The sequence below is a fragment of the Oryza sativa genome, chromosome 2 (assembly GCF_034140825.1).
Source record: "Oryza sativa Japonica Group chromosome 2, ASM3414082v1".
Lineage (NCBI taxonomy): Eukaryota > Viridiplantae > Streptophyta > Magnoliopsida > Poales > Poaceae > Oryza > Oryza sativa.
The window spans coordinates 1,204,866-1,218,679 of record NC_089036.1 but is presented as its reverse complement, the minus strand read 5'-3'; the positions used below and the strand labels follow the sequence as shown (position 1 = coordinate 1,218,679).

The 13,814-nt window shown below is 45.3% G+C and overlaps 2 protein-coding genes across 12 annotated transcripts; one reads left to right on the top strand and one right to left on the bottom strand.

Annotated features, from left to right (window-relative positions):
* Positions 1-570: 570 nt before the first annotated feature.
* Positions 571-4,183, bottom strand: LOC4328135 (cyclin-dependent kinase A-2-like). 2 transcript variants are annotated; one of them, NM_001406421.1, is made up of 8 exons: positions 4,029-4,162; positions 3,716-3,900; positions 3,468-3,585; positions 3,129-3,302; positions 2,046-2,209; positions 1,849-1,936; positions 1,619-1,672; positions 571-999 (listed from the first exon to the last, which is right to left on the bottom strand). In NM_001406421.1, the coding sequence occupies exons 1-8, from the start codon at positions 4,035-4,037 to the stop codon at positions 913-915; spliced, it is 879 nt and encodes a 292-aa protein (NP_001393350.1). In that variant the 5' UTR covers positions 4,038-4,162; the 3' UTR covers positions 571-912. The 2 variants fall into 2 exon arrangements, with proteins under 2 accessions (NP_001393350.1, XP_015623587.1); XM_015768101.3 differs by having other exon boundaries at positions 677-999; positions 3,716-4,183.
* Positions 4,184-9,466: 5,283 nt separating this feature from the next.
* On the top strand, positions 9,467-13,699 carry LOC9271200 (ribosomal RNA small subunit methyltransferase, chloroplastic). 10 transcript variants are annotated; one of them, XR_003240969.2, is made up of 11 exons: positions 9,467-9,713; positions 9,822-9,971; positions 10,101-10,157; positions 10,976-11,068; positions 11,183-11,278; positions 11,582-11,666; positions 12,257-12,309; positions 12,417-12,486; positions 12,607-12,711; positions 12,809-12,983; positions 13,060-13,699. XR_003240969.2 is itself a non-coding variant. In XM_015768016.3 (11 exons), the coding sequence occupies exons 1-11, from the start codon at positions 9,480-9,482 to the stop codon at positions 13,067-13,069; spliced, it is 1,110 nt and encodes a 369-aa protein (XP_015623502.1). In that variant the 5' UTR covers positions 9,467-9,479; the 3' UTR covers positions 13,070-13,699. The 10 variants fall into 10 exon arrangements, 2 of the variants coding, with proteins under 2 accessions (XP_015623502.1, XP_015623506.1); XR_003240972.2 differs by having other exon boundaries at positions 12,607-12,717; positions 12,847-12,983; XR_003240968.2 differs by having other exon boundaries at positions 12,607-12,717.
* The last annotated feature ends 115 nt before the right edge of the window (positions 13,700-13,814 follow it).

Sequence of the window (13,814 nt, the reverse complement as noted above, 5' to 3'; positions counted from 1 at the left end):
ATTGGAAGCCTATTCCAAGTGATACTAGCTAACTCTGCCTCTCGTAGGCTCGTTGCTCTGCTTGCATACTTAAAAAGCTAATATTATGGAAGAAACTAATATCAAATAATTAGAAGAGATGAGGTTTCGAACCCAGATCGTCTATCACCTTGTGGAGCTAGCCGAAATAACCCTATGTGTTTCTCGCTCTACTTGCATACTTTGTCCAGCTTCGTGCCTTCGTCAATGAATGCATACTTGTCCAGCTTCGTCAATGAATGAAGCTTCTTTCATTCGTTGGAAGGTTAGACTGGAAAATAATATGAATGATAGCACACGTGCTTCGTTGACGAAGCTGTCAGCTTGATTCGTATGACCAGTGTGGATGCAGGGATTTCTCAGAAAAGAACGTAGACTCCTCGCAAAAAAAGAAGAAGAAAAGAACGGAGACGTGGATGTGTTCCATTTGCACATGATCAGTATGTTCGGCCCAATCATTTGCAGTATTCGCCTTACCACTGACTGGTTACGGCTGTGACTAACTAAAGATGTGTCGAAATCCTTACAGCAGATAAAGGAAACATTGTCACATCAGTTGGAAAATGTTGGCAAAAGAGTTTAAATTAACTGGTTGAATGACTGGAGAAGTCCATGCCACATTGGCAGCTTAAAATCCCAGCAGTCCTGGAACTGGATATAGGCAAGAGAGCAAAATTGCAATGTAGAGCTCCCGCAATAAGGATCTTTCAATTGGCTTGAATTACACAGAGGGATAGCCAGGAGGTACCTTCTGTTCTCATCTCTACACAACCAAAAGGGCAAAAATAGAGTTGGGGGAGGAGCACACCAACTTAGATTAAGGAAAGCCAAAAAAGAACTCGGCTGAGCAAACAATGCAATCTTAATTTACAAATGGACAAGATGAGGCATAATCTACGCCACTTCCAGGTCCTTGAAGTACTCGTGCTCGAGGGCAGCACGGGCATTGATTCTTTTGCTTGGATCTAAACGGAGCATTTTCTGCATGAGGCAAACATAGCAGTCAGCAAGGCTATGGATGCATATCAACTGACAATTAAAGGATGCCAAGAAAATAATGTCACTGATAGATTTGGAATATAGTGCTTCATACAACTTTATTTAAAAAAAATAATAAATTCATACGCAGATTGCAGCCCAAATGCAAGACTTCTAACATTCATACAACAAGCTATGCAATCTTCTGTTTGATGTTCAATGTAGATGGCGATACAGCCATATAATGAGGATGGAGAAACTGCAATATCTATACTAGAGGATTCCCTTGCCTACATACAACTAACAAAGTGCACCAGGACCAACATTACAAGAGAAATGAATACATGGCTACATCCTGACAATCAAGCTGCGCCCGCTATCTACTATACTGCTTACACAGCATGGAGGTATGTACTAAAGAAAACAAACGGGTACATTTGTGTGCCTGAATTAATTTGGGAACTCAATTATAGAACCCTGGTATAAAATCCCAAGAATTCACTAAGCAACTCAAATATCAACAGCTGAATATATAGAACACAAACAATGGACTGTCTCTAGGGAAATCATATGATAACATGAGTTGCATAATCGAATCCAAAAATATTCACAGGTCACTTACAGAGAGAAGATCGAGTCCTGAAGAATCAAGTGTTGGGACCACGGTTGCAAGATCCTGCAACATGGACACTATGTTAGAACCAAAAACATCCAGCATCCCAATAAAAAAAATGGTGCACTGTCATAACGTGATTGCAAGGATCACAGTGCATGATTTTATTTTTGCCTCTATCCACATATTCAAACTATATTAATTTTTAAGAGTAATAACAAAAGTCATTCATGATTTACCACAGATGGCCACTTTGGGAAAGTTGATATGTAGTCAGGTAGTGAAGCAACACCTGGCCAAGTTTCTTCATTTGGAGTGCCCATAATACTTCATTGACATGAACACATGAAAATGTATAGAGCAGTGTTAGGTCTTCCTGTCTTTGTTCAGAAACATGGAAGAACATGAAGACTTAATAACATTTGAAAATTAAGACCTGAAAATCTTAAAGAGTTCATCAATCTCAGAATCTCCAGGAAATAGTGGCTTCTGATTCACCATTTCAGCAAAAATGCAACCAACTGACCACATGTCAACAGGGGTGGAATAATGCCTTGCACCAAGAAGAATTTCAGGTGCTCTATACCACAATGTCACCACCTAACAAACCAAAGTGGGTTATGTTAAAGATGAAATGATGTAAACATGGAGGGGCAAAAGGTGTATATCACAAGAAGACCTCGTTGATACTTATGCCTGCTCCAGTCAAACCTGGCTCTAGGTTTGCCTTAAGACAGAGGGGTTCTCATTTTGTTCTCCATTATCTAGATTAACAACAGTTTAAACTACGTGTGCAGCATTCCAGATTCAGGAGATGTAGAAATTGCTCTGTACCTATTCTGGTTAACTAATTCGGTTCTTACAAATGCCTATGTTCTGTATGCATGCATTCATTTTCGTAGTCCACCTTTCTAAGTTCATCAATTGCTTTTTTTTTTCTTTTTGCAGGAGTTGTCGTAAAGGTAGTTAGGTAGAAATGGATGGTGTACAGTACAGAAAAAGGTCCAGGTATTTGTGCTGGTTTATAGGTTTCACCAGATATTGCCATGAGAGTAAAATTCAAACTGACAAAGAAGCACTATGACAGTAGGCTTGGAAAATTATCTACCATTGATTCTTAACAGTTATAAAAGGCAGTAGAGGGAAGAGAGATACAAGCAGTCTTAAGATGTACCATAAAAACAGTGAGCACTAATGGGTGACATTAATCTTCAGTTGGCAGCCATGACATAGGGTCATAGTCCACAATTTGTACCATATCTCCGTGAATACATGCGTGATATTCAATGAAACAGACAGTAGCACAACATGTAGCAAAAAGAGTACACATGTGGCCTACTTAATAGAGCACCTACAAAATGCATTGCAGTGAAGGAGGCAAAGTTAATTTTTTGATGTACTCATCTAAATTAACTGCACGTTTTCACCATTAGACAGTTCCCCTCTTCTGTAGTGTGATGTGCAAGGACTATAAATCACAGTGTACCAAACGAAAAACGTGTCGGGCTGTAAAATGTACCTCGTGAGTAAATGTCCGGACAGGAATGCCAAATGCCCTGGCCAACCCAAAGTCCGCGAGCTTCAATGAGTTGGTACGCCGATCTATCAGCAGGTTCTGGGGCTTCAAATCTCGGTGGAGAACACGGTGCGAGTGGCAGTACGCAATGCCCCGGAGAATCTGGTAGAGGAACGACTGCACACAGGCGCAAAGGACAGCATCACATTTCCCGTTTCAACATAAACCATGCACAAAATGGAAGCAATGGCTAGCTCATCCCACACTTTCAGCGAAGTTACTATCACTAAATGGCGTGATACTTGCATCAATGAAAAGAGGATGTTAGTTTCAACATCTTACTTTGACTATGCGGTGGTTCTTGAAATCCGGGGATGAGTCCATGTGCTTCTTGAGGTCAAGGTCGAGGTACTCGAAGACGAGGTATATGCATTTCTCCTTGTGCACGACGTCCTGCAGCCTGCACGGCACAATCCAAATTCCCAAAGCATTCACAAATCGCAAATCACGCAATCCATCAATCCACCCACCCACCCAACCAACAGCCGCAGAGAGAGATGGAGCTAGCAGGGAGGGAGGAGGTGGGTCACCTGACGATGTTGCGATGCTGCATCTCCTTGAGCAGCGAGATCTCGCGGATGGCGGTGGAGGGGACGCCCTCGTCCTCCTGCTCCAGGCGGATCTTCTTGAGCGCGATCGTCTCGTTGGTATGCCGGTGCTTGCCCTTGTACACCACCCCGTACGTCCCCTCCCCGATCTTCTCCACCTTCTCGTACTGCTCCTCCAGCCACACACAAACACACTCATCATCAGCAGCAGCAGCAGCGACCATTTCCTCCACGCTCGCGGATGGATCGGATACAGCAAAGGGCATCGTCATCGCGGAGGTCGAGGGGTGCTCACCTGCTCCATCTCGCGGCGATCCGGGCGGCGGCGGCGGCGTGGGAGTGGATGGGTTGTGGGGAGAGGAGTGGTGTGCGTGTGTGTGTGTGTGTGGTGGTGGACTTGGGGATGAATTGGGTTGGGCTTGTGGCATTGTCGCTCTCTCCTCATATACGCGATTCATATGGGCGGGGGCGTGCGCGCCTCGTGCGCGGCGTAATGCCTCCACACGAACACGAGATTGTGGTGGTGACGGGGAATGCGCATTGCCACGTCGGTCGTGGTTCACGGCTCTATTCTCGTGTAACCCTGTATGCGCTGATAAATTTTTGCCCGTGAGGAACCTTTGTACATTCAATATTGTTTGGATGAATAATAGTACTATTGGTGTAAGGTTGGTGGATATTATTTACGTGTCGTTTTTATGTGTAATATGGATGTGTAAGGATGTGACGCGTGTGCAGCGTAATGCGCCTACACGGTATTATGGTGAAGATGAGGAATACGTATTGCCAAGTCAGTCATGTTTCATAGCTCTATTCTTGTGCATCTTGAATGTGCTAATAAATTTTCTCCCACTAAAAGGTAAGAACCCAATGTACACTTATGTTGTATTTTTTAAATGAATGTCATTAGGTGTTAGTGATAGTCGACATTATTTTTCTCGTCGTTGTTATAAATCGTTTGGAAGGGGCGTTCGGTACGCGGCGTAATGCCTCCATACAAAATTATGGTGATGACAAGAAAGACGCATTGCTAGATCAGCCGTGATTCACAACTCTTTTCTCGTACATCTTGATAATAAATTGTGCTTAAATGAGTAAATGTTTTTTTATCGGATTTCACGATAAAAATAGGATTTATATATTATTTGTATATTTTAAGAAAATAATATATATATATATATATAAATATATATGTGTGTGTGTGTCAATTAAAACTAAAATAACTAATAATCGTATTTGTTACTTATGATAGTTACTCACAACATGGTGACATGTGACGGTAACATAATAATCGAAATCCAATTCTATAGACATAGCCCACCAGATCATCAATCATTGCCACTGACATGGCAAATATATATGGCATACCATTACCATGTCAACACAAGTGACCCGAGTCTTCATTTTGTTAGGTGACTCATGTGGTGCGCTCTTTTGAAGCTGAATCGCGGGAAGCCCAGCCACTGAGTAGCGCGAACAAATCGCGGGGTCAACCCCACGTCATCCCCCCCGACTTCCATGCACCCGGTCCACCAACGCCACGACCCCTCCCATCTGAGTATCTCACGCGCGGTCCACGTAGACCGGGAGTTGTGCGTCGCTGTCCGTGACCTGGTCCACGCTCGTTCTGGCGGGCGACGTGGCGCGGGAAAGGGGGGGGGTGGTGCGGTCACCGCTGGCCACGTGGACAAAATTTCGGCCTCGTTTCGCGCCAAATCCGCAGGAGCGGCGTGTGGTTCGCGCCACCGAGCGGGTGACGGGATCCGCGCGGGGAGGTTAGGTCAGGTCAGTCAACGCGGCCGTGTTGCTTGATGGGGATTTGGCACCCAAGTGGAGCTCATTAAGCGCGCCAAATCTGGCTTTTTGTGATGATGAGAGGGAATTGCCATCAGCCATGTGTGTCTTGCCTCTGCTGCAACAGTGATTTTAGTGATTGGGCTTGATTAGGTGACTGCATTGCAGAAATAGTACTTGATAGGTCCATATGGCATTGACTTTGGATTTAGGCTGTGTTCGTTTGGACGTTTTCCCAGCGCACTACAGTAACACGGAAAACGGAACGGTTTATTAACACGTGATTAATTAAGTATTAGCTAATTTTTTTTTCAAAAATGGATTAATTTGATTTTTTTAAGCAACTTTTGTATAGAAACTTTTTGCAAAAAAGTACACCGTGTAGTAGTTTGAAAAGCGTGCGCGGGGGCAAAACACTGTAGCGCGCTGGAAAACGTCCAAACGAACACAGCCTTAGTTGGTGAGACAAAGGCCTCGAGAGTCATGTGGTACCGAAACTCGAAGTTCGAATATTTTTGCCTCCCACAGTTTGTCTGCCTGTAACTTGGTTGCTCACTAGTCACTACTAGTACTAGCTATCAAGTAGCGCATTCGCGCGACGATGACCTGTCTTTTTCTACGTGTAACACCATTATGTGCCATTAGTAATAATAGTGTTAAAATTTAGCCGATCTAATATTGCATAAATAAATTTTACATAGAAAGTCCATTTCTAGTCTCTACAGAGGTCCATCAGTAGGGCTGTAGGTCCATTCATGTATTTGCTTCACAAATATTCCCATTTTTCCCATTTTACTGCATAGAAGTATCTTTTTTTAATAAAACTCCCATATCATTTTCTAGATCCTTCCGATGGAAGTCTCCTGAATCCTAACTCTTCCCCTTCTCTTCTCTCTATACATTCATCTAACCGTTCTTTTTTTTTAACGACTCACACGAGACGGTGCGAAGTTCTATTGATAAAGCAAGAAAAAATTATAAGATTACAACCCTAAAGGGTCGTAACCAGAAAAAAGGAAAAAAACCACCACCAACACACCGACATCGCCAACACACAAGTCCAGGAGAAGGCTAGCACCGGAACGGCCGCCGCTAAGCATGACCGATCACCACTAGACCAACAAAGCGACACAGACGAGATCGCCCCCCCTAGGGGATGCCAAAACGACGTCTTTAAGAAGAGAAGCGATAGAAAAACCGCTGGCGCCGTCCGTCGAAGCTCAAAGGAGCCAAGACCGGGCTTTCGCCCGGCAACCACCCTTGAGGGGTGAGACAACACGACAATGCCCTCAGGAGGGGGAATGAACCATCGTTGTCGGTCCGGCCGAGGCCAGACTAGGTTTTCACCCGCCGCTCACCCTGCGAATCCACGGCTGACACATCGATGCTCCACCACCACACAAGCTCTGCCAACATGTGGAACCCCTGCACCGGCGTCCCCCGCCGGCCAGCCTTCGTGCGCCGAAGACTGCGCCACTCTCACCGGCAGCTCCTCCTCACACCTAGGTCGCCTCCTCCACCGCCGGCCGCACCACTCGCGCCAAACCGGCCTCCTCCACCGGATGCGCCTCTCGCGCCATTCCGGCCTCCTCCTCCCTCCATCGGCCGCACCTCTCGCGCCAAGCCGGCCTCCACTGCCATCGGCTGCGCCTCTCTGCGCCAAGCCGGTCTCCGACCCCTCCACCAAACGACGCCACACCGGCCAAAAGCAGCCGTCTGCCACGCCCTCGGCTAGCCATCCAAGTCCGCCATGCCTCCGGTGACCGCAGACACAGTCACCGCCACCGCAGCCGCTGCTGCCGAACGCCCAGCCACCTCGCTAGCAACCCGCATCCGCTGACGTCGCCACCGTCCACAGCCACGGCCGCCGTCACCGCTGCTACCGATGCCAGCCTCCGCCTCCGCAAACCGCTGCGCCGTCGTCCTCTGCCACCAAGTAGCCAGCCCGACACCACCGTTGCTAGCCGACACCGCCGCAAACTGCCACGAGCACCACGGCGGGCACGACCGTCGCCGCCGTCACCAACAGCCGTTTGGCCGGTCAGCCTCCGCTGCGTGCCGACCGGGTTGCTCCTCCGAGCCGCGTTGCCGCGCCGTCGCGGCCGCCGCCGCCGCGAGCTGTTCCGCCGAGTCGCGCCCCCGCTGCCGCGAGCTCGAGGTCGCGCCGCCGTCGCGCGCAAGCACGAGGTCGCCCGCCGTCTTGCCGCGCCGCCGTCGTCGGGAGCTTGAGGCCGCCCACCATCTTGCAGCGCCGCTGTCGCCGCGAGCTCGGGCCGCCCGCCGACTTGCCGCGTCGCCGTCGCCGCGAGCTCGAGGCCGCCCGCCGTCTTGCCGCGCTGCCGCCACCCCTCTCCCGATCTGGCCGGCAGGGGGCCAGATCCTCCACCGGGGAGGCCGAATCCGTGTCCGGCGCGACCGGATCCGCCCCGCCGGCCGCTCCGTCCGCCGCCTTCCGCCGTGCGTGCGTCGTACCGCCTCCCACGCCGAGGGGGTGCTCCGCCGCCGGCACGTTTTCCCTGCCGCCGCCTTCCCGGCCGGCCGCACGATTTCCGGTAGCGGGCTCCGGCGGCAGCGAGGTGGCTGGAGGCGTTGGGAGGGGGCAGCACGGGCGGCTAGGGTTTCGCTCCCGAGCCGCCCGCGTGAGAGCGGCGCGAGAGAACCTCCAGATGCTCTTTGTTTTCTAACCGTTCTTTTCAAATCCGACGGCTCATCTTATATTAGTATATGTGGCTTAATGGGAGAATGAATAAAGATTCTTCATTCATTACATCATGATGATGATGATGTGTTTAGAAATTCTTTTAGTAATATGGATTGTGTAGGAAAAAGACAGATTAGAAAAAATCAACTCTAAACTCAATCTACCATTAAAAAAACAACTCTAAACTCAACATACCAATTCATTCCATCCTCTACTTTCAAAAAGTTACAACCAATTATTATTGATATTATGGGATAAACGTCAGCGATCTATAAAATCACAATTTGCTAAAAACAAGAAAAATACTAAAATACCACTTTAAAGATAGAGATAGCACATATTGCTAAACTTCTATCTATAGTATATGAGAATATGTAACCATTGTTTCCCCCAACAACTAACCAGTTGTATTTACTTCTTATTACCTTTCTCAAGCTAGACACCATAATCTCTGAATTTAGCAATTGATCATTGTATCGATTATGTCACTTGCACCGCCACTAGCAACCAATATCAAACCATAGTAGAAGATAATACCGAAGAGTAACTCAACTGTAATCAACCATTCGTCCATATATTGCCACCGCTTCGTAGCTCAAGCTGTTGACACGAACTTTGCCACCGAAGAAAGCCATGCCAGTATGAAACTTCCAATGCGACACTTTTTAAAAGGCCATGACATTTGGAATATCATATTCGCTATTCCGAACATTCAGAAGTCCGCCTCAAGGCACCAAAGGTGATGGAGAGGTTATCGCGACATATAGTATGCAGTATGCACAACTAGGAAAAACACATTATTGTAATTACACAACGAGGAAAAAGAAATACAATTTAACATAACACCAATGCAGTACCATTGTTATCCCTGATTTACTTAGTTTTTCTTGATATGTAAGAGGAGTTTATACTAGTTTTTTTTAAACAATATATACCAATTTAATCAACGGTCGAGAAATACTTTCAGAACTACCACAACTATCTGATGATATTTCGATATGAAGGTTTTGTACAACGGATTTTGTTTTATAAAAAAAATTTAAAAACATAATTTCTTGGTTTTGGACTCGAGACTAGCCCTTCAAGGCCCGGCCCCGGTCGTAACAGGGAAAAGAACAAGAGCCCATAATTTATTTCATTTGGGCTTGAGAATAGCCTTTCAAGGCCAGGCCCGGCCCGGCCCACGTAACGGAACGGAAAAGATGTGAAAAAGGGCAAAACGGGAAAAGGAGAAAGGCAAAGCGTTGCAAAATGGTGGCGCTTCCTTCCTTATCCCCACCGCCACCGCGTCCTTCCCCGTCTCCGGCCACACCTCGCCGCCGGCCACCTCCGCCGCCGCCGCCTCATGCTACCCCTTCACACCGCGTCCGGAGCCGGCCTGCCACCGTCGTGTCCGCCGCCTCCGGTGTCACCGACGGCTACCACTCCACCATCCGCTCCCTCAACTCCCGCGGCCGCCACGTCCCCCGCAAATCCCTCGGCCAGGTAGTTCCGGTCGTCCTCCCCCCCGTCCCCGATTCCCCCCCCCCCAAGCCGCGAAACCCTCGGTTTGATCGTGCGCCATGCCGACGCTGGCCCCTCGTCTCCGTGCAGAACTACATGCTGAACTCGAAGGTGAACGAGGAGCTGGTGGCGGCGGCGGGGGTGGAGGAGGGGGACGTCGTGCTCGAGATCGGCCCGGGGACTGGGTCTCTTACGGCCGCTCTCCTCGATGCCGGCGCCACCGTCTTCGCCGTAGAGAAGGTCGGCGGCATTGCTAGTCATTGGCTTGAATTGGGCTAAGAGCTGCTGAGACCGTGTCATTGTTCCTTTTCACTAGTTTATTTGGTCCATAATCTGCAATGCCATATATCATGTTTGCTTTGGTAACAGGATAAGCATATGGCCACCCTTGTGAATGATAGGTTTGGATCCACAGAACAATTGAAGGTAGTTTCATGTTCTTAGACCAACACGTTGGATTGTTTCATCCATTTCTTTGACTATTGGTGTTTCTAGAATTGGTTACATGGTAATCCATGATGTTGCTTATTTGTTCCTCAGAATAACCACCCTTAGTTTATAACTCTGATTTTTTTCCCCAAGTCCAAGTGCAGGACCACTCTTATGCTGTGCTGAGATAAAAATAATGCTACTTATCTACACATGCTGCATTATGGAAAAGCTCTGAAGTGTGAATTCTTCTAGTTTCAATATTTCCCTGTCCAGCATTTGTTGTACACAGTTTCCTTCTGCTATAGCATAATGCTCTTATGACCAAATTGCACGCTAGCTTAACCTGCTTTACATTCTAATAACCAAATCAGGCATGTCCCATACATGGTAATAAGATTCACATATTATGGCTTCTCGTGACTTATGGACAAAATAAACTTAAAACGGGTTTTACTACATAGTCTAGTTGGGTCTCAGGACTTGAGCATATGAACAAGTATACGTTGTAACAGATGGTTGTAGTAAGATCTAAGCTCTTAAGATTCTAATAGCACTTTGCTCTTGTCATGGTCAGTAAGCATTTTTTTTTATGTTTCCGTGTTTCTATAGTTGCTCTTCTTGACATCCAATATGACCAATACTGCCATTTAAACTATCCACTCTTCTTCCAGTCATTGAAGATTGATATGTGGATAATCCTATTGCATATTTTATGAAACTAGAAATGCGAATGTGATATGGACAATATGCTGTTGCCTTTACCAAAATCTAGTCTTCATCTGATGTGTAATGATTTTAAGAATATAATGCAGATCATTGAAGAAGATATCACAAAATTTAATGTCCGCTCCCATTTTCTTCCTTTCCTGGAGGAAAAATCCCATCACACGAGAAAATATGCCAAGGTAATTATCTATGTTCAGAATCGTTGTTTTTTCATTGAAGTGTGTACATAATTAGATAACTGTTTAGCATAATGAAGCTGGTTTGTGGTGAACATGACACTTTGTACTTTGCAGGTGGTGTCAAATTTACCATTCAATGTAAGTACTGAAGTTGTCAAACTTCTTCTCCCAATGGGAGATGTCTTTTCTGTCATGGTGCTTTTGCTTCAGGTGTGAATCTCCTCCCATTTACACGTGTATTAGCAATATATCATTTACAATTAACTCTTGGTTAGTGCTGGTTGATTTTTTTTTTTAATTTTGGATGTTTGCTCTAGTATCCATTGTTTAGGTATAGTTTGTATTTAAGTCCCACTGGTTTTTGTTTATCTATCTGTTTTGATACACAAATGCTTTTTATCTTCCATGTATTCCTGCTACCTCTGATTATTTTTTTATTGGATGTGTAGTTCTGGACCATAATTCATTATATATGTAGTACAAAAAATACATAACTATAAATTTCATTTTCAGGATGAAACGGCATTGCGCTTTGCAGATGCTTCAATACAAACACCAGAGTACCGACCTATCAATGTGTTTGTGAATTTCTACTCAGGTAAGCTGTTTACAATGTTCTGTGAGGGACTTCCTTCGTAGTTGGCCAACTTCATATGATCTTATCATCTAAGAGGCCACTAAGTTTACTACTCTTTTTTCCTTCTTCTGTTTCGTAATAATCAAACTGTGCAAGTTAGCTCCTCTTATCTCTGTGTGACAGCCTCTGGAGGGTCACATCTGTATTCAGCTCTTCTTCTAATATACTGATGTGCAAAGCTCTTGCGTGTTGGCGAAAAAATATTTAAAGTGAATAACCGTTCATGCTTCTATACGGATTATCTGCTCTGTTTTCTACTTTTGACTTTTAGATGTGCATAGCCATGGAAGTGTCCTTAAAATGATGAAAACCACCTCTTATGATTATATTAAAAGAGTTTCATCGAATTCTTTTTGGAATGCGTAAAAAAATTTGCTTAGATAATTGATGTCATATGCACCAGTGCAATTTTTGTAAGGCATTGCGTCCATGCCTTAAACAGTAAAGGAATCTACTTCAAAGTTCTGCTTATTTTCAGCATATGTACCGCACATATCATTTAGCCATTATTTCGCATCTAATCGCTTGTGTACTTCCTTTGTTCTTTGTAGAACCAGAATACAAGTTCAAAGTTGAGAGGACAAATTTTTTCCCTCAACCGAAGGTAACCAGTTATGACTTATGTGTTACACATTGCTTAGCATTTGAAAAAGGCGATGTTTTTGGTTCTGTAAACATTACTTGTAGTCTTATAGCTGATTTTATCTTCAGGTTGATGGTGCTGTTATAAGCTTTAAGCTAAAGAATTCAGGGGATTATCCACCAGTTGGTTCTCACAAAGGTTTCTTTTCAATGGCAAGTCACATTGCATATAAAAGTTTCCTGTATTTTTGCCTTCTAAGCTAGTTGATCCCTGATGTCCTTATAAGCTAGTTGCCTTATAATTATCCTTCAATTTCAGGTGAACTCTGCTTTCAATGGGAAGCGCAAGATGCTTCGTAAATCACTCCAGCACCTGTGTTCTTCCTCTGAGATTGAGGCTGCTCTGGCCAACATTGGTCTTCCAGTTACAGTAACACCTCTCTCTCTCTCTCTCTCTCTCTCTCTCTCACACACACACACACACGAAGAAAAAACATGCATCTAATTGTCCATCCTGGCAGGCTAGACCTTCTGATCTGTTGTTGGATGATTTTGTGAGGTTGCACAATCATTTGACAAAAGCATGAATATTTGGTGCCTTCCTAATGCTCATGGAACTATCTGTTGGTTTGCCGGCTGCCCTCTAAGCATATCGCCTAAGAAATTTTGTCCCCATAGTATCACTACCGACTGCAGGTAAACCATATCCTAAAAGATTCAAAGTTGAATGGCTCAAAGTAGAGGTAACAATAACGATATATAACCATTTCAGGTTCTGTTAGCTGACACTGCCAGTGCTCGCCCGATTTTCTCCAGTCGTTGCACGGCCTTCAGGCTTCAGTTGCAACAATAGTGGTGATGGTACCTGTCTGAATTTTGAAGTGCCCTTGCATGGATGACCTTGATGTTTGTGTTCCAAGTTCCAACTTCGAAGCAGTAGCAGACTAGCAGACCTGCATGCCACGATTTGCTAGCATTCATTTGCATGAGAGTTGCAGGCCTATCTCTATCTGATATATGGCATTTCATCGTTGGACAAATGAAAACTGTGTCATGTACAAAATTTTGGAAAGGCGATGTGTGCATAATTTCCGGATATCCTCTTCTGACATCTTCACAAACTGGAGTAGGCAATCTGGGCAATGCAAATTGCAAAAACCAGAGATGTTGGAAGGAACGGTGCGAAGACCAAAGAATTCAGCTATTTATAATAAACCAGAGATGTAGGTAGAGGCATCCATGCTGTATTATACAGATTTTGGGCTTGAACTTTGTTCATAAACTGTAGTGAAGTCTGGAAAATGTAAATTCTACTCGTCATGCTTGATGCCCTTAGACATGTACGTACTTGTCAACCGTGGCACGGTGGTAAGACATTAAGACAGTTTATATTTAGTTCATTTCCTGGTAAACATTGTTTTGGCACAGCGTTTTGTTTTACTAATCACAAATTGACAACGGCTGGTTCAAATTGGATGCATATGGTTGGCTGATTGCTTGAAAATGGAAATATAAGGCATCCATCTT